This window comes from Schistocerca gregaria, chromosome 3, assembly GCF_023897955.1.
Source record: "Schistocerca gregaria isolate iqSchGreg1 chromosome 3, iqSchGreg1.2, whole genome shotgun sequence".
Lineage (NCBI taxonomy): Eukaryota > Metazoa > Arthropoda > Insecta > Orthoptera > Acrididae > Schistocerca > Schistocerca gregaria.
In genome coordinates, this window is record NC_064922.1 from 327,476,715 (window position 1) to 327,497,942 (window position 21,228).

The 21,228-nt window shown below is 40.9% G+C and overlaps 1 protein-coding gene across 1 annotated transcript in view; it reads left to right on the plus strand.

Moving 5' to 3' along the window:
• LOC126356256 (protein BCCIP homolog) overlaps window positions 1–21,228 on the plus strand; it is a 77,476-nt gene that overhangs the window by 36,650 nt on the left and 19,598 nt on the right. The window contains exons 4-5 of the mRNA XM_050007088.1: window positions 8,574–8,761; window positions 20,669–20,849. Of these exons, the coding sequence (XP_049863045.1) occupies window positions 8,574–8,761; window positions 20,669–20,849 (369 nt within the window). The remainder of the gene's footprint in view (window positions 1–8,573; window positions 8,762–20,668; window positions 20,850–21,228) is intronic.

The following is a 21,228-nucleotide window of genomic DNA, read 5'->3' on the forward strand; positions in this document are numbered from 1 at the left end:
CCAAATCTAGCAGCCCACCTCTGATTTGTTTTTTCGTCAATCCAACCTGATACAGATCTCAAACACTTGAGCAGTACATAACAGAACCCAGTATACTGTCCTCTAGGGCAACTGCAGATTGCTGCCCACCCCTGAGATCTATGGATGAAGTCAATAGGAAGATTCCATATATCTACATTTCCAGAAAGAAAACTGATGAATGGAGTCAGGGGAGACTTTGCTTCTCATCCCGTCTGGTAAGTCTCCACTGACACCGGGTTTTGGGTGACTTTTCTGAACTGTACCTCTTTCCCTAAACCTCTTCAGTCCTTTTCCTTCACATCTCTTCCTTCCCCTTCAGCTCTTCTGCCAGAAGAAGGAGCCAGTGGTTCTGAAAGCTTGTAAAAGTTAAACCTTTTTGTGTGTATGTTCTGCCGCCATTTGGAGACTAGATTTTTTTTTTATCTATCCATTTACATTTTATTGTCAATAATTGATTATTTTCGTTGTTATATTAGTCTGTGTGACAACTTGGCTGATTTACTGTACATGTCAAACTTATTTATGAAATTAATGATTAAAATGCAGAAGCCCTGTGACAAATGCGTATGGAAATGCCATGTGTAGAATTGTGGTTTTGAGGGTCTTGGCGTTTGGTTCCTGTTTGAGCTAGGAGTATATGATGATAAAGTTTTGGTTTAGCCCATACCAGTGATCATTTGTGTAGCTATTCGAACATCTGCCTTACAGTAGATACAGGGGATATGCAAAATAATGTGAACTCCTGTACTTGGGAATGGTTTATTGATAACAGGTGGGACCCTCATTTGCCCATAATACAGCTGCAGTTCTTGTAGGAATGCTAGTGTGTGATGATTGTATAGTCTCCAGTGGAATGTTACGCCACTCTTAGATCAGAATCTCTTCTAACTCCTGTAGTGACGAGGGAGGTGGAAATCTGCTCCGGAGTCTGCACTCCAATATTGCCCACAAGGGTTCGATAATGTTTAAGTTAGGGGATTGTGCTGGCGAGGGAAGACACTGCAGTTCAGTTGCATGCTCCTCTTACCACGATTGTACTGTGCTGGCTGTGTGAATGTGTGCATTGTTGTACTGAAATATGGCATCATTATTGGGGAACAACATTTGAATCATGAGGCGCAGCTGACCATCTAAAATGTTCACATAATCGCTGGCTGTAACATGGCCTTTGAGAGTAATGGTGGGACCAGCAGAATACCATGATATGGCTGCCCACACCATCAAACGTCCACCTTCCACCTTCATGCTTAACCTTTGGAATCAGGCAATCAGGATTGTAGGCTTCGTTCATTGTTCTCCAGACGTAAACCCAACTCGATGTTGGAAATAATGAAAACATTGACTTGTCGGATCATATGACGTGTTTCCACTATCAGCCGTCCAGGATTTATGCTCTTGATACAATGTTTTACTCTTATTGGCATTGGTTGTCATCACTAATGGTTTCGGTATAGCAGCTCGTTTTTGAATATTTGCTTTATGGAGTTCACGGTGGACAGTGTCGATTGATATGCGGTCTCAAAGATAGCTATTGAGCTCTGCAGTCACTTTAGCCACCATAGTTTTGTGTTGTTTTGACACAATTAGTGTTAGCGTACGATGAACTGTGTCATTTAGTTTTGATTTGCATCCACTCTTATGTTTACACAATGATGTCTTGCCATGTTTTGCTTAGACTGTCATGACTGTTGAAACAGTTGCTCTTGAAACATTCAGTAAGTTGGCTGTCTTGGTTATTAATGTTCCAGCTAATTGGTCGCCCACAATCTGTCCTCTTTGGAACTGTGTTAGGCCTTTCATGGACTTCAACCTCGGCATCTGAATGTAAATATGAAGTGTGCCCTACTGGGAAACAACCTGCAGTGAATCCTAGTCCATACTGAACACACACAGTCCAGCGCAACATGTGCCTTACCTGCATTGTTGACCGTCAGTCACAACCTGTTCACATTATTTTGCCTATCTGCTATATGTTACAGTATATTAACCAAGGTTTAATGGTGAACAGGAGCTGGCTCTCTGGCAAATTGTGCGAATCAGTTAATCCCATTTGCATAAGATTTTAATTGGATTGAAATTAATGCTCAGCTAATGACACAGTTTTATGTACGCTATTTGGATTTTATATGCAAATACAGTCATCCTTGTTCAGATTTTACGTGCAGAAACAGTCACCCATAAATAACTTTGGACTAGAATGAGACTGATTGATCAAATTTGATCCAGCGTTGTATTGGACCTAGGTATAAGGTAAGTTTTAACTGTTTGAAAACCTTTCTTCTTTTGGGTTTTCCCAGGTTGGATTTAAAGAAGACATTGAAGCGATTCAGATGCGGGTGACCAGATTTGTTAGCAGTAAGTTTGAACAACATGCAAGTAGTATGGAGATGCTTGGGAACTCAAATGCGAATCCCTGGAGTGAAGATGATGCTCTTTTCATGGAACTCTACTGAGAAAATTTAGAGAACCGGCATTCGAAGCTAACTGAAGGACAATTCTACTGTCGCCAACATACATTTCGTGTGAAGTCCGCAAAGATAAGAAAAAACTGGGCTCACACATAGGCATAGAGAGAGTCACATTTCCTTCACTCTTGTTAGCTATTGGAACAGGAAAGGAAATGACTGTTAGTGGCACAGGGTACTCTCCAGTGCACACCATATCTACGTTTACATCTGCATGGATACTCTGCAAATCACATTTAAGTGCCTGGCAGAGGGTTCATTGAACCATCTTCACAATAATTATCTATTATTCCAATCTCGTATAGTGCACAGAAAAAAAACTAACACCCATATCTTTCCATGTTAGCTCTGATTTCCCTTATTTTATTATGATGATCATTTCTCCCTATATAGGTCATCGTCGACAAAATATTTTCACATTCAGAGGAGAAAATTGATTGTTCAAATTTCATGAAAAGATTCTGCTGCAGTGGAAAATGCCTTTATTTTAAGGATGTCCATCCCAAATCATGTGTCATTTCAGTGACAATCTCTCCCCTATTTTGCAATAATACAAAATATGCTGCTCTTCTTTGAACTTTTTTGGTGTACTGTCAGTTCTATCTGCTATGTATCTCGCACTTTGCAGCAATATTCTAAAAGTGGACAGACAAGTATAGTGTAGGCAGTATGTTTAGTAGATTTATTACATTTTCTAAGTGTCCTGCCAATAAAATGCAGTCTTTGGCTAGCTTTTTCCACAACATTTTCCATGTGTTCCTTCCAATTTAAGTTGTTCATAATTGTAATTTATGACCTTTGGATTTGACTGATTCATTGTGTAACCAAAGTTTAATGGATTCCTTGTAGTACTCCATATGGATGACCTCACACTTTTCATTATTTAGGGTCATTGGCCAAATTTTGCACCATACAGAAGTCTTTTCTAAATCATTTAGCAATTTGTTTTGATCTTTGATGACTACTAGTCAATAAATGACAGTATCATTTGCAAACTACCTAAGCTGGTTGCTCAAATTGTCTCCTAAATCGTTTATATAGATAAGGAATGGTCTGTAGCACTACCTCGGGGAATGCCAGAAACATATCTGTTTTACTTTATGACTTTCTGTCAATTTCTATGAACTGTTGACATCTCTGACAGGAAGTCATGAATCCAGTCACCTATATGAGAGAATATTCCATAAGCATACAATTGCACAACAAGCTGTTTGTGTGATACAGTGTCAAAAGCGTTCTGGAAATCTAGAAATATGGAATCAATTTGAAATCTATTGTAAGTTGCAGTCATCACTTTTTGCAAGTAAAGAGCTAGTTGTGTTTCACAAGAACCATGTTTTCTAAACTCATGTTAACTGTGTGTCAATAGACTGTTCTCTTTGAGCTGATTCGTAGTGTTTTCACTACTCCGAGGATATGTAGTTCCACGTTACTAATGTTGGCCGGTCTTCTTGATTTGAATTCCGGAATATTTACGTCGTCTCCTTTGCTGAAGGAATTTTGGAAGACTGTGTTTAGTAAGTCTGCTTTGGCAGCACTGTCATCTATAGGATTTCCATTGCTGTTGTGCAGAGAAGGCATTGATTGTGTCTTGCTGCTAGCATATTTCTCATGCAACCATAATCTTTTTGGATTCTCTGCCAGGTTTTGAGACAAACTTTCATTGTGGAAACTATTATAAGCATGCCACATTGAAGTCCGTGCTAAATTTTGAGCTTCTGTAGAAGATCACCAATCTTGGAGATTCTGCATCTGTTTGAATTTGGCAATTTTTTTCTGTTGTTTCTGGAACATTGTTCTGACCCATTTTGTGTACCGAAGGGGATCAGCTCCATCGTTTATTAATTTATTTGGTATAAATCTCTCAATTGGTGCTGATACTATTTCTTTGAATTTGAGCCTTATCTGCTCTACACTTAAATTGTTAATTTGGAAGAAGTGGAGATTGTTTCTCAGGAAGGTGTCATTGAATTTTTATCTGCTTTTCTGAATAGGTATATTTTTCATTTATTTTTGGAGAGTTTGGGGATTACAATATTCAGTCTCACTATGACAACCCTGTGTTTACTAATCCCTGTATCCGTATGGTTGCTTGCAGAGTATGTATGTAGATCTACATGCAAAAAAAAAAAAAAAAAAAAAAAAAAAAAAAAAAAAAAAAAAAAAAAAAAAAAACAGGTTTTTCTGTGAGGCTTTTGAAGCACGCCACTTCTAGACGTTAAACTTGTACGAAGCGCTTCACAATTGGCACAAAGGTAGATAAATTTATAAAGTCAAAACAAATTTTTTTATCCAGTAATCTTCGCCTGTTGTCATGTTAAGCCAAATGTAGCAATTATTATGTTAATTGAATGGGTGGAAACAGCTTAAAGTGAATCAGATAAATAAAAAATACATTCTTATAAAACTGAAAACTTTATTTAAAAAATTTTGCTTCATTCGGATTTTACCTGCAAAAAACACGTGTTTTGTTATTTTTTGGTGTGTGCCATTTCTATGTTTCAGACTTCAGTGAATGTGTTGAAATTGTGTAAGAACATTGACAAATGTTGGTAATTAATAGTTGTCATATTGTTTTGTGAAAGCTTATCATCTCCAGGAATATTTTCTTGAAAGAAGCAAAACTGGGGATCTTGTACAACTTTTTGCATTCTCTAAAGTTAAACAGTTAAAAAAAATCGTGAACAGTGTTCATATAGATAATTTGAGACAGTGTGAGCCAAAAAAGACACATGAAAAAAGTGTGAAATTCAGTTTTTTATATATCTTGATGTAAGTGTGTGATAAACCTGAAACATTGCATGTGATAACTTACTAACATAAGGTCTTAAATTCTCCTACTGCTTTCCAGTAGTTTGCAAATTGATGGCAGAGTTGGTGATTTTTTTAAAAACCCAAAAATGGTTATATCGGCCCACTCTATAAAAAGTATTTTGTGCGATCTCTTTCAACACATTTCTATTAGAAAGACTGTATTCTAAACAACCTAAAAAAATCTAGATTTGGTTTTGCTATAGAAGCATATATAGGTCCCTAAAAATAATGACAAGGTGAAGATTCAGTGAAAAATACTCATATTCCATTGATACTCAAATTAAATCTGACATTTTTTAAGATTATTTTTTACATTTTTTAACACTCTCAAAAATCCCGATGAAAAGAAAGTGAGCTCGAGTCAGATAAACTTGGAAAAAGTGAAGAAAAGGAGGAAGTCTTTTTGTCGCAATTCATCATGATGTTTTCAGCCAGTTTGTTGGTGTAATAATTATGGAATAAAACTAGTTACAAGCTTCAAAATATAAATGTTGATTACCAAGGCAGTAAAGAGCACACTGGTAAAATTGTTGCAGCACAGCTGCTACACACATTTTATAAGCAATCTTCAAGTTTTACACTGTTGCTACATTTGTAAATTTTGGTGGGATTCACAGCAGTCTGCCTGACCTTTTTTGGAAAAGGATTTGTGTTAATGTGAATTTTGAATGTCTCTCTTCATTTTGTAGTGCTACTGATGTGCTAGCTATCTTTTGGTGTAAAGTATAGCATATTTTCTGTTTGCATTGTTTGCAGTTTGTGTCCAACATAAGTGTACTGATGATACGTTGTACAGTATGTTGCTATGCTCCATGGTAGCTGAACAAATTCTGATTCTTTCACAGTGAGAAAACCTGCAATGCCATCATCACGAGGGCCATGCTCAAAGCTGTCCAACAGCAGCCCTAGGTGGGTTTCTCTACTAGAGGATCCCAAGCCTGATAAGGGTTTGCTTCCACATGGTCTCAAAGCCTGAGGATACATTTCTTTAAGTGTCCCAGGCCAAAGCTAGAAGTGGTTTCTTTTAGGATCTTAAGCTCATGTTTACTCAAAGCTACTTGCTTTTTTCTCCTCCTCCTCCATTAATTACTGTGTAATATCATAAGGAAAACTGCCAGCCAAATGCTGTCGTTGATGGAGCCAGAATAACTGTAATAATGTGCTGTTGTGGAAACCAGCACTTTTCACTCCTTGATGGCCAATAAAATGAATTTGCTGGTACATGCTGGTGCATAAAGCTTACGAAATTTTCCTTCTGCTCAGTGAAAGTCTTACTGGAGTTTCCAATCCAACTTGCCTTTTCATAAATGCATGCAGGATATTGTCCTGGATGGAGGTCCTATGTTAATATACTTCCTTCACTGTCTTTAATTGTGGCCAGAAAAGAGGTTGCATCATTTCAGACTTTCGCTGACCTGAGGTGTTTCACCAGTTAGCAAAAAATGATTATTTTCTCTGGTTCCTTCTAGAGCATGCCCATGTTTAATTTACTTTTTTCAGTTTCTTATTTGCTGTTGAAAGCAAATTTAATGCCAGTAACGCTTTCAGTGCAGAAGAGAAATGGATCTACAGGCGCATGGATCTGCCTATTAACTGACTCTTGCAAGTTTGCTCTTGGTGATAGATACTTTGTTGTGCAGCTGTTTTTATAACAGGGTGACATTCCATGACTTTTACCAAAAGAAATCCTGTCTATCATCATTCAAAAGTCTCTTTTATGATAACACAAATTGAGAATATTTTTGAAAGTTTTGCATTGGGCACTGGAGCCATAATTGAAATAGTGGGTGTTGGGAAACCCTAGCAAATTTTATTTATCCGTGATAAAAATATGAATAGTAGTTGTGACATGTCACAAAGAGACACTGATGATGCAAAAAGTGATAAATTCCACCTTCTGATTTTGTGGAAAATAGATGACAAATGGGTGGCTTGATGCTTGACTACTTCCCCCACAGCAACCTTGCTCTGCAATCTGAATAATAAGTGAACAGTTTTCAGAAAAATCCATTAGCATAATAAACTCATCTTCTTTCAGTTAAATTTAAGGGCTTTAAGATGCAAACTCAGATGTTTGACAATGTAATGATGGCACGGCACATTCCAAATTCTTTTTCTTTGTCAATAAAATTCATCCACTGCCATTTGCGTTGTGTCCAGTGTCTCGATCACTATGCATCCATTGTTTATACACAGTAATTACCTGTGTGTCATGTTGTATGATACAGCTAGTAATTGCAGACACTATAGCTTCTGGCCCAGAGAACTTTACTCAGCAATGTAGGACACATTCATTAAATTGTGGACTGCAGACTGTCATATTGAGAGGTTCAGGAGGTCATCTCTAAATTTTAGACACACAAGAAGATAGACATTTCTCCTTATTATTTGATATTTTGAGCCATTCCGTTGTTTGTAAGATCTGTGGAGCTGAACTTGTTAGAGACGTCTAAAAAAAATTAAAAAGTATGTTTTTTGGACTAAATCTGTGCAAGTATTAAGTTGGTGAAAGTAAAACTGCACCAGTGTTCATTGGGAACAGGTGTGAATATTCACACAAAATTTCAACAAAATCCATGACTGTCATGTGGGACCTTTTTCCAAAAATAGACCACTTGGCATGGAATGGCCCAATATAATCATTGTTTAACTTACATAATCAGTTAATTTTTAAGAGTATGAGAACAACTTAAGACTCCTCAAGTGATGGGTATGTGCATGCCTTTAAGAAGTGCAGCCAGCCACAGAACCAAATATGCAAAAGCAACTGCAACATTGCTTGCTGCTGACTGCATCTCAGGTGTAAAAGATTGAGGGTGGAAGATGCAATCCAGTTTTGCTGTGTGAATGGCAATAAGTATATTATTGGAGTATGCCTTATAAAATTATGAACTGTATTTGGAGAGGAGACTTGGCTACAGCTGGAGATGAGTGGTTAAGTGAATCAAGGGACAAGTAACTGCTGTGCACCGCAAATTATGTTGCTACACAATTAATGGGCAGTTTTATCAGTTGATTTCATTTGAGCAAGTCGCTCATTGTATTGGAAAGTGAAGACAGTTCACTCAAATTGATTGGACCTGCTTAACATTGAATCTTAAATGTAAACTTACATGGCAGCTTTTGTGTAGGAGAAAACAACATAAGGAAAATCAAAGTTAATTCATAACAAAGACTAATAAATTAAATTGCATTAAATACTTCCTTCCTCATTGTTGAATCATTATACAGTGCCTCGATTTTGCATTCTAATGTAATTATGATTTTTGACAGGAACGGGAGTGTGTGCAGCAGTTGCGTTCATTATTGTTGGAACTGAGCCGTGAACACGCAACTGATTCAGCTGCAACACAGATCAGTTCTCTTATTGCAGATGACACAAGGCCGATTGGATTGCTAATCAATGAACGATTTGTCAACATTCCTGCACAGATTTCTGTCCCTCTCCTTGAGAACCTCAGGTAAATTAATTATGGTATCATTTGCTTAAACTAATGCTCATGTTGATTTTAATCATCTCACTTTGCATTTATTGTGTAAGTATTATCACTTCAAGAAAACAATCATGTCCAGCAGTTTTGTTGTTGCCTTAAATTTGTATATATACTTAAAATATCGGAGTGTAATACTGGTAATGAAAGGAGCAAAGGTGACCACTCACTGTATGATTGTGGGGTTAGGCAATCAACAAGCATATAAACAAGACCGAAATGTTGCTAAGCTTTTGGATGACTTGCTTGAAGATAAGCCTAACAGAACACACACATACCAGGTGATAAAAAAGTCAGTATAAATCTTAAAACTTACCATGGAAGAATGTAAATAGAGTGTTAAAAATTGACACACATGCTTTGAATGACATGGGGTTTTATTAGAACAAAAAAAGGTTCACAAAATGTTCGACAGATGGCGCTGGACAGCAAAATGTCAGTGACTGCACATGACAATCATGTATAAAAGGAGCTGTAATGAGAGAGAGAGAGAGAGAGAGAGAGAGAGAGAGAGAGAGAGAGAGAGAGAGAATCAGATGTGCCAGCAGTCGCAGCATGTCGACGTTACCTGAAAAGGTGCTTTTAGTGAAGCTGTATTATCAGAATGGGGAATGTGCTAGTTTAGTGTTATGATCCTATCGCCATAGGAAGGGGATTCGAATGGGTAAAGGTCTGTTGACAAATGCAGCTGTGGCGAGAATGATTTTGAAGTTCGAAGCCACAGGTTGTTTAGGCGATAGACCTCATAGTGGCTGACCGAGCACAAGGCGTAATGCTGCTAAGACAGTTCAGTAAGAATTGGAGACTGTGGCGGGTTCGTCTATGCATGGGGAAGTCAGCTCTCGTGCAGTCGCACGTCGCACCAGCATTTCATACACGACTGTTTGGTTGGCACGTATGTGTACCCTCGGATGCTGTCCGTACAAAATCCATCGGCATCATGAACTGTCACCTGGCGATTTAGTGAAGCAGAGGGCATTTCCGGTGTGGGCATTTCAAAAGACAGCAGAAGATGATGATAGGTTGAGTAACGTGTTGTGGAGCTACGAAGGTCTTTTCATGCTCAGAGGGTCTGTCAATGCCCACAACTGCAAAATTTGGGCTACCGAAAATCCTAGAACTGTCGTGGAAACTCCATTGCATGACGAGCAAGTCATCCCCAGCCTGGCTGATAAACATCTGCTGGAACGTACGATGTTTATGCAGGATGGCGCTCTACCCCATATTGCTAGACAAGTGAAAGATCTCTTGCACACGTCGTTTGGTGATAGTCGTGTGTTCAGCCGTCACTTTCTTCATGCTTGGCCTCCCAGGCCCCCACACCTCAGTCCGTGCGATTATTGGCTTTGGGGTTACCTGAAGTCGCGAGTGTATCATGATCGACCGACATTTCTAGGGATGCTGAAAGACAACATCTGACACCAATGCGTCACCATAACTCCGGACATGCTTTACAGTGCTGTTCACAACATTGGACTACAGCTATTGTTGAGGAATGATGGTGGACATATTGAGCATTTCCTGTAAAGAACATCATCTGTGCTTTGTCTTACTTTGTTATGCTAATTATTGCTATTCTGATAAGACGAAGCGCCATCTGTTGGACATTGTCTGAACTGTTGTATTTTTTTGGTTCTAATAAAACCCCATGTCATTCCAAGCATGTGTGTCAATTTGTAACTCTCTATCGACATTATTCCGTGATTTATTCAGTTTTCAAATTTATACTGACTTTTAGATCACCCAGTACATCCACACTTACAGGGAAACCTTGATAGTCACCAAAGATCCTATAACCCTTGTATGGCTGAGTCTCATTGTGATATGCTGGTGATGTGGACATAGGACCTAGACACACTGTCCTAATTGCTCCATGTCCTGAACATCTTCTCTCCTGCCCCTTGCACCTGATCCTTATCAGCTCAGCCATTTCGCAGGACGTAAACCTCCACACCTTCGATGGATCGATGTTAAGTTAAACAACTGTCAACAGTACCTCCACTTTGATGGCTGCCATTCCTTCCACAGTGAAAATCTCTCCGATAATGCCTAATCACCCATGTACAGCACATCCACAGTGACAAGCGTGCCTTCCTCATTACGCTAAGAGTCATACTAAAGCCACACCTGGTTTTCAAACGTATCTCTTGTGGCATATAATATATATTCCCCAAATGCCTTCAAAAACCAGCTGCAAAGGAGCATCCTCCTCTGTGCCCTATATTACACTGAAATGGAATGACTTAACAAGGAAAACAACAGAAGCTAAAAGGGGAGAAGGGGAAGAACTTGTTCTACTACAGGACACTATTAATAGTAAGCCAGAGATTCTACAGATAAGAGAGGAAGTAGGAGATCAAATAGTGGCAGAAGTAAAGCTGTGAAGGCGCATCGTGAGTTGTAATGAGATAGCTGTTATAAGAGCACTTGTCTGCGGAAGGCAAAAGTCCCAGGTTCAAGCCCTGATCTAGCCCACAGTTGTAATATGCCAGGATTTTGTAGGTTGTCACAATACATTTGTGTAAATAAAGTGACTTATTAGACTATCCTACAAACATCTCTTTCCATTACATTTTCTTGCCAGTGTCACAAACAGGTGTTATCACAAATATTGTGGTGAAGGAAACTCAAATGTCAAATTAAACTATTTCCTTACGAACAGAATGTGACAAGACTTTTCATATGCCCAGTGAAGCATCTAAAACACCTTTTTTGTACACATATAACAGTAATAATTTTACAAGCTTTATATTCTTAGAACCTGAGCTTGTGCAGTTGTCTTCCTATGGCTTTGCCCCACTGTAGGTGTCAGGGTTGCAGCCACAAGACATGAGCAGATGTGACTGACCTTGTCATTGTTAATTTAAAGGCATTTCAGTGGTGCCTCACTGTGTCCACAACTGGGCTATGATTAATTCCAGTTTACTGGGAACATGTCACAGTTCGCAGCTTTTATATCAAGCTGACCACTGAAGTATACATATGAGTATTACACTAGAGAGGTGAACACTAGCAACATTTCTGTGCAGTTTAGGTAAAGGACACATGACCTCCCAATTACCATTATATATCTTTGGTCTGACTTACAAGGGGTCCTTCTGTCCTCAGAATTTCAGTTAAGTATGAGACAAGGCAGGTTAGCTGTGCACCTCAAGGATGCCCATTCATAGAAGTCTTAAAGTGCACTATTCAAAAAATTCCAAGAAAAAAGATTATAAAGTTTTAAACACAGCTCATACACACCTCATATATAGGTTGTAAGTAGCAATGCAGCAAATGTGTGAAGTTGCTCAGTCAGTAGTGTGCTAGACTGTCATGTGGCCAATCTGGGTTTGATACTACATAACTACAAGTATGGTTTCATTTTGTTTTTTCTTACTGATTTTAAAAATTATAACAATTGTTAAATAAAGGTAATGACCTAAAGTACTGTCAATAATTGTGTTTTGTTCATGAAATGGCTGTCACAGCTACTTAAAATGTGAATTATATTCATCAGCATTTTCTGTTTAAGAAGTTGAGTAATTTCAAATGCACATTTAATGGAGTTAAATTAATTACCACTGTCACAGAATTCTTGTTGGAGATTCAAATATATAAAAGGTTTTACAATATCATGTTCATTTGTCAATTTTTTATTTTATATGCGAGCACCAGAATGATGATTGTCATAAAAACATTGAAAAGAAAAAAAAAAAAAAAATATTTTAGCATCTTGTGCAGTTTATGAAGGGTGATTGTTTACAGGAATATCGTTGTTTTAAAAGATCTGTTGAAAAACATACTGCATTGCCAGGAAGTTTCATATCAGCGCACACTCTGCTGCAGAGTGAAAATCTCATTCTGGAAACATCCCCCAGGCTGTGGCTAAGCCATGTCTCCGCAATATCCTTTCTTTCAGGAGTGCTAGTTCTGCATGGTTCGCAGGAGAGCTTCTGTAAAGTTTGGAAGGTAGGAGACGAGGTACTGGCAGAAGTAAAGCTGTGGGTACCGGGCGTGAGTCGTGCTTCGGTAGCTCAGTTGGTAGAGCAGTTGCCTGCGAAAGGCAAAGGTCCCGAGTTCGAGTCTCGGTCAGGCACACAGTTTTAATCTGCCAGGAAGTTTCATATCAGCACACACTCCGCTGCAGAGTGAAAATCTCATTCTGGAAACATCCCCCAGGCTGTGGCTAAGCCATGTCTCTGCAATATCCTTTCTTTCAGGAGTGCTAGTTCTGCATGGTTCGCAGGAGAGCTTCTGTAAAGTTTGAAAGGTAGGAGACGAGGTACTGGCAGAAGTAAAGCTGTGGGTACTGGGCGTGAGTCGTGCTTCGGTAGCTCACTTGGTAGAGCAGTTGCCTGCGAAAGGCAAAGGTCCCGAGTTCGAGTCTCGGTCGGGCACACAGTTTTAATCTGCCAGGAAGTTTCATATCAGCGCACACTCCACTGCAGAGTGAAAATCTCATTCTGGAAACATCCCCCAGGCTGTGGCTAAGCCATGTCTCCGCAATATCCTTTCTTTCAGGAGTGCTAGTTCTGCATGGTTCGCAGGAGAGCTTCTGTAAAGTTTGGAAGGTAGGAGACGAGGTACTGACAGAAGTAAAGCTGTGGGTACTGGGCGTGAGTCGTGCTTCAGTAGCTCAGTTGGTAGAGCAGTTGCCCGCGAATGGCAAAGGTCCCGAGTTCGAGTCTCGGTGGGGAACACAGTTTTAATCTGCCAGGAAGTTTCATATCAGCGCACACTCCGCTGCAGAGTGAAAATCTCATTCTGGGAACAAAATATTTGTTGAAATTCGGTATGTTTTAACGTCTGGTTTTGAAAAGTGCCTGCAGTAGCCAATGTTTCTTCAATCATAGCTATTTCTTTTCTTGAAACAAATCTGGTCACTTTTCCATGATGAATTCTTTGTTTATTTTTGAATCTATGAATCCAGCTGTCAAAAGTTTTTAATTCAAACTCTGTACATTGTTTTGCTACTGCTAAAGCCTACTGTTAATGCAGTGTAGTCATTTGCTGATAATTCTCTCGGGTCTCAACAAAATGATCATATGTCCAGGAACTGATTAATGAGTACTTATCAAATTACTGCGTACTTATCAAATTTATTACCTCCTTGTTTCTAATTTCTTCTTTCTATTGGGATACATATTTATTCTTTCCTAGCCAGCTGCATCCCTCTTATTTATTTATTTTTTTATATTTGTAGTTTCCATGTGGGATGAGCCTTTGCGATATTAGCAATGGTCTACTTGTGTTGCCTTCTTTTCTTCTGATTCATATTCATCAGATGAGCCGTGGTCGTCTTACTTTCCAAAAGGGTCGCTTTAAGAGTTTTCATTTTCTTGAGCAAGTTCATCACCTGTCACAATTATTTTTTCAGCCAGGTCCATAGTATGTCTGTAAATTTCTTCACCTGTCAACATTGCTTCACGAGAAACTGTTGAAGACTCCAATTAAATCAAATTATTTGCAGCCAGCAAGTTTTCGTAATATCCACATCTTTTAACATCACCTTCAACACTTAACTAAGACAGATTAAGTAGTGTGTAAGCGTAGCGACCGATGACCTCAGCACTTTGGTGCCATAGGAACTTACACAAAAAAAAAAAAAAAAAAAAGTGCCATAGGAACTTTAAAAAAAAACCACGATAATATTTCATAATACAGAATGCTCCAATCTATGCAAAAGTCAGGTTTGACCTGTCACTGTAGCAGGTAAGACCCATTGCTTGATTAGTTCTGTGTGGGCTTTGAGACTTCGTGTCTGTGTGCCTTTTTGGATATACAACAGAGTAACCTATACTCTGCTTTTCCACGAAGACACTGGTTTCCTTGAATTTACAACGAATATTTATAACCTTTGTACAGCTAATAATATTGTCCAATTTTGTAATAACATTGTAATTACAGTAATTAATGCTTTAATTTACCTCCATTAAAAATGCATTTGAAATTATGCAACATTTTAAAAAGAAAATATTGATGAGTGTAATTCACATTTTAAGTAGCCTGTGGCAGCCATTTCATAAACAAAATAAAATTATTTACGATTTAATTGATTATTAATTAATTATAACAACTTGACTGACTGAGGTATTTCGCCTGTTTGCTGGAGTGCTACTTCTGAATGTGTATGAAGTGCGTATGAGCTTCACTTAAAATTTCCCCTTTTCTCAGAATTTTCTGCATAGTGTGCTTTAAGACTTCTAGGAGTGAACACCCATGAGGTACACAACCAACCTGTGAAGTTTCATCCCAAACTGAATTTATGAAACTGGAAGGTGTAATAACTTCAAGTTGGAACAAATATATTTCAAGGAAGACGCAATACATGAAAGTCGCAGATCAAGTAAACAGAGTAAGACGTGTGTACACTTTAACAGTCAAATCATAACTGAGTCCAAGTCTAGCGGCTGCTGGCTGGCTGGCTGCTTGGGTGGAGCTGCTGCTGCATGACTGTCAGACAGCGCCGCATGTAGAGGACGCGCGTAACTGCGTGGCGTCACTTTGAAAGATCGGCGAGTCACAACACTTATACCTCACCCCCCCCCCCCCCTTTTTGAATTTTTTGCACAGGTCTTGATGGAGGTGGCCTGTAGATTGCTAACGTCCATAGGTGTTGTTTGACTGTCCGTAAAATCTCAAGGCGGCGGCTTCCTGTACGGTCAGAAGTGTTCCCAATGATAACGCTTACAGATGACAGGAGACATGGGAGTCAAATCTGCTGGGGCGCCGTGCGCCAATCTGCCCGTTGCGGCAAGTCCGGTTGTTATAACAGGAGACATGGGCGATGTGTCCGCATCCGTAGGAGGAGGAGGAGGCAAGTAGAGTTGATCTGACAGATGATGGTCATCTGGTTCCTGCATGGGCACGTCTCCTGGTGGCTGGCACCAATATGATGGTGAGAGGACTGTGTTGTAATGAGAGATTCCAGTATTCCGAGTGCCAGGTAGAGCTGAAGGTGGTGTAGGGGCATCTGGAACAGGCGTTGCTGGCACATGAGGCCTAAGCTGGTCCGAATGACGCACTGCAACACCCGTGTCTGTCTGAATTTCATACACGCATTGGCCACGGTGTCGTAAGATGCAGCCAGGACTCCATTTTGGCCGCCTGCCATATCCCCGTACCCATACAAGGTCGTCGGCGGTGAACCGGCCAAGCGAAGGCACTCGCGGCCGTGAGGTGGAAGGCCGCGGGGTGTCGGCCATGTAAGAGCTCAGCCGGGCTATGGCTGAGCCCAGGGATGAAATGGTAAGAGGCCAGAAATTGGAGAAGCGCATCGTCAGCAGAAGAAGACAGGAGTTTCCTCATCTGAGCCTTAAATGTGCGGACCAGTCGTTCAGCCTCACCGTTTGACTGTGGATGGAACGGAGGGGCCATGACATGCATGACGCTGTACGGGCACAAAAATCCACAAAATCGGAAGAGGCAAATTGCGGACCATTATCAGAACCAAAAGTAGAGGGAAGGCCTTCCAAAGAGAAAATGTGAACTAGAGCATTGGTGGTTGCCGCGGTGGTAGGCGACATGCAACGGGCAATGAAAGGAAAGTTAGAGTAGACGCCAATAAGGAGAAGCCAGTAAGTACCTAAAAAAGGTCTCACAGAGTCAGCATGAATACACACCCAGGGCTTCTCAGGCGAAGGCCATGGTGACAAAGCTGACTTCGGGGTGGTGGTGGCCTGTGACGCACAAGGGCCGCAGGCAGCGACCATGTGTGCGATGCCCGAGTTGATGTCGGGCTAGCACACATGACAGCGCGCCAGAGATTTTGTGCGAGAGACACCCCAGTGCCCTTGGTGAAGGAGGCGCAAGACCGAAGCACTCAAAGACGCAGGTACCACAACACGCGGCAAATCATTTTCGGTGGGAAGGATGATAATACCATCCCTAGCCGTGAGGCGGTAACTCAAAGCGTAGTAGTTCCGTAACAGATTAGAAGTCTTAGTGGACGGACGATCTGGCCAATACAGCATAAAACTCGGGAGAGGGTAGGGTCAGAACCCATAGCAGCCGCCAGCGGGTCCCCGGTGATGGGGAACTTGTCCACAACCCGCTGCTCGGGGCAACATCCAGGTGGAAACACAAAAGTTCGTCCCTATTGAATGCCAAATCAGGACCCATGGGAAGGCAAGACAGTGCATCAGCATTCACATGTTGAGCCGTCAGACGGAAATGAATCTCATAATTGAAACGAGACAAGTAAAGAGCCCAATGCTGGAGGCAGTGTGCAGCCTTGTTGGGAAGTGACGTTGATGGATGCAACAAGGAAATAAGTGGCAAGTGGTTTGTGATCCGTAACAAGATGAAATTTTGATCCATAGAGAAAAACACCAAACTTATGAAGAGCATAAATAATGGCAAAAGCTTCTTTTTAATTTGAGAATACTTTTGTTGAGCATCCGTGAGCGTTTTGGAGGCATAAGCAGTGGGTTGTTTAGAACCGTCAGAAAGGACTGCACCGAACCTGTATTGAGAGGCGTCCATGGCAAGAACAAGATGTTGGCCAGGTCGATAAGTAGCCAGGCACGAGGCCTGTTTCAGCATAGTCTTCAATTTCTGGAAAGCCGCATCGCATGACGCGGACCAGTGAAAAGGCACATTTTTATGCAACAGGTGATGCAACGGCTGAGCCACCGAAGCAGCAGACGGTAAAAACGTGTGATAGTAAGCTATTTTCCCCAAGAAGGCCTGCAGTTCCTTAACAGATGTAGGGCGAGGAAGGGCATCGATCGCAGTGACAGTTTGCTGAAGCGGATGAAAACCATCCCGAGGGAGTTGAAACTCCAAGTACGTGATAGATGCCTGAAAAAATTTTGATTTCTGAAGATTACACTTAAGACCGGCAGTCCGTAAGACATGAAAAAGTGTGCGGAGATTTTGAAGATGTTCATCAGTGGTGGAGCCAGTGACAACAATGGTGTCCTGGTAATTTATACACACAGGGACAGTGAGCAATAATTGTTCCAAGAATCGCTGAAAGAGAGCATGGGTGCTGGCAACCCCGAATGGCAATCGTTGGTATTGAAAGGCGTGTTAAGGACCAGAAACTGCCGAGAAGCAGCGCCGAGAGGAAGTTGTTGATAAGCTTCTGACAGGTCAAGTTTAGGAAAATACTGGCCTCCAGCAATTCTTCAGGTCGAGGCATAGGATAAGTGTCGATAAGGCATTGAGCATTTACAGTGGCTTTGAAATCGCCACAGAGATGAACATCACCATTTGGCATAGCAACGACAATGACAGGAGAGGACCACTCACTGGAAGTGACAGGAAGCAAGACCCCTGAAGCAGTGAGACGATCCAGCTGCCGTCTGACCTGATCACGAAGGGCCACAGGAATAGGCCGAGCCCAAAAAAACTTAGGCCGAACAGTGGGTTTGAGCGTGATATGAGCTTCAAAGTTGTTTGCATGGCCTAACCCAGGAGAAAAAAGGGACGAAAATGTTGTCGGCAAGGAATCAAATTGAGCATAAGGAATAGCATCAGAGACGATATTGACAGTCATCTATGGAGAACCCAAAAACGCGAAAGGCATCAAAACCAAAAAGATTCTCCGCATTACTATGGTCGATAGATTTGTAATATACCTCAGCATCAAATTGTACCAAGAGAGAAATCTTCTGTTTACTGTAAGTCCGTAATTGCCTAGTGACAGATGACAGAATTGTTGAACCCAACTGAAGATATGTCTGAGAATTGATGATAGTGGCAGCAGAACCAGTATCCACCTGCATGCGAACATCTCGACCAAGTATTTGGACAGTGAGGAATAACTTCCCTGAAAAGGAAGAAGTACAATTGACAGACAACACAGAATCAGAATCAGTGTCATGTTCATGAACATCATGCATTCGGTCGGATTTCCAAACGGATGACACATGACCCTTCTTTTTTTGCCCCCCCCATTTGTGACACTCGGCCCAACGTTGTAGACAGTCTTCTCGTGAATGTTTTGTAAAACACCGCGGACATGAAGGAAGTTGCCGTGGTTGTCGCTGCAGTTTCTGAGGTTTATTTACGGTTAGGCCGAGGCTGCACTTGGGAGTGTTCTGCGACCACGTTGGCTGGCGAGGACACGCCACACACTTTGTCAACATTGCACAGAGGTTATATTTCCCCGACGTTGCCCCATGCCTCTATTTGCGCTCCAGCGGCGCGAGAAATTTCAAAAGACTGAGCGATGGATAGGACTTCATCTAGAGTCGGATTTGCCAACTGAAGGGCACGTTGCCTAACTTCATAGTCGGGTGCCGATCGGATAATAGCATCCCGTACCATGGAATCGGCATGGGATTCTTTGTGAACTTCAGTAACAAATTGACACATTGTACAGAGGCCGTGAAGTTCAGCAGCCCAAGCGCAATAGGATTGATTCGGTTGTTTTTGACAACAATAAAAGGCAACATGAGAGGCAGCCACATGCGTTTGCTTTTGAAAAGAGACGGACAGGAGTGATCACATTTCAGCAAAGGACAAAGACGCAGGATCTTTCGAAGGAGCCAATTGCGACAACGACCAATACATTTGAGGTGAAATCCATGAAAGGAACAGAGACTTACGTGTTTGTTCATCTGTGACATGAAAGGCCAAGAAGTGCTGTCGAAGACATTTTTTTGTAATCAGACCAGTCTTCCGCCGTCTCGTCGTAAGGAGGAAAAGGAGGTAGACAATGATGTGAGACTCTCAGCATTTGATGCCGCGATGAAATCACGAATCGCATTTGTGAGAATCGTTTGCTGTTCTATGAGACCTTGCAATAGTTGCTCTAAAGTAGCCATGGAAACATGTGGGTCAATGATGGAAAAGAAAAATCACTACCTCGTCACCAATTGTGGTAACTTGAAGTGGAACAAATATATTGTAAGGAAGACGCAATACATAGTCACAGATCAAGTAAACAGAGTAAGACGTGTGTACACTTTAACAGTCCAATAATGACCGAGTCCAAGTCTAGTGGCTGCTGGCTGGCTGGCCGCTTAGGTGCTGCTGCTACATGGTGGCAGGCAGCGCCGCATGTAGAGGATGCGTGTAACTGCGCGGCGGCACTTTAAAAGATCGGTGAGTCACAACAGAAGGTCCCCTTGTTAGAGAGCAATAAATTTGAACATCCTCTTTAAGTGTGGGAAAAGCATGTACACCTGACATCGGACTTGAGCTGTAGTATGCAAAGGACAGTGTCTTTACCCAAGTACAAATGATATTCAAATTATTCTACAGTTCATTTGTAATTACATTGCAAGAATGTATAGTCATCTTTCTCTGACATTTATGATGGAAGCCTTTCATATTTATGAAACAAGAGTAGCTCTAACCAGTAATCAGGGATGTATAAAAGATGTGATACTATGTTCAACCAAAATTTTTCGAGCTAATACATCAGAATTCTTATTTAAAACACTGGAACATCCAGTACGGAATAACGACAGTATTATGAAAAGGGTAGACTGCTACTCGCCATATAGCTGCAGACAGGCACAACAAAGACACCACTAAACACGTAAGCTTTTGGCCAGAAGGCCTTCTTCTGAAAGAGTCTCCTCCCCCCCCCCCCTCTCCACACACACACACACACACACACACACACACACACACACACACACACACACACACTTGGCACAAACACAAATCACTCACAGGACCACTGCTTCTGGCTTCTGGGGCCAGAGTGCAAGCATTTGTGCAAGGATGAGAGAAGCTGTCTGGGTGGTGGGGGTAAGGTGGAGGCTGGGGTGGGGAGGGGCATGGGTAGGGTATGGTAAAGTGCTGTTTGTGTGACCATTGGTTATTGGTAATGTATCCTAATAAAAATGTTATACTATCCTAGGTTTCCCCACAGTGCTAATTATATATTAAATGTCTTTGTTGATTTTATACAATTTGTGTGTGATTTTGTTTCAGCAAGGAAATAAAAAGAGCAAAAGAGAAGAAAATGCCATTTGACTTTGCATATTATGTAATAATATGCAAGTTATACAAAGCAGATAAAACATCAAAAAAGAAAAAGAAAAACAAGAAAGCTGACAGTGAGTGTGAACAAGATATAATTTGGTCTAACCCTGAAGAGGAAATCATAAATCAGGTATATCATTGTTACTTTTTCCCCCACAGTACTAGTGCAAGCTTCATTAGTTTTAGTGCACTGGTTTTCATCAGTGTCTGGTAAACACTGGAGAGACAAACAAATTGTTAGTTACTTAACACAGATGTGTGTCCATTTATCAAGAAGTTAAAAATATATGAGCTGAAATCTCAGATATTTTTTTTACAGTAATGGAAAATCTGAGATAGAAACCATAAACAAAAATGAGAAAAGGCTAGTTGATATGTGGTGCTTAAAAATTTGCGCATCTCACTTCCTGTCAGTTGCCATAGAGTTTTCCTGTTTCCCTCTCCTGTCAGCCTGATCAATCACTCATAAACATACAGACAGACAGTGTCACCCTGTACACATTTGCACC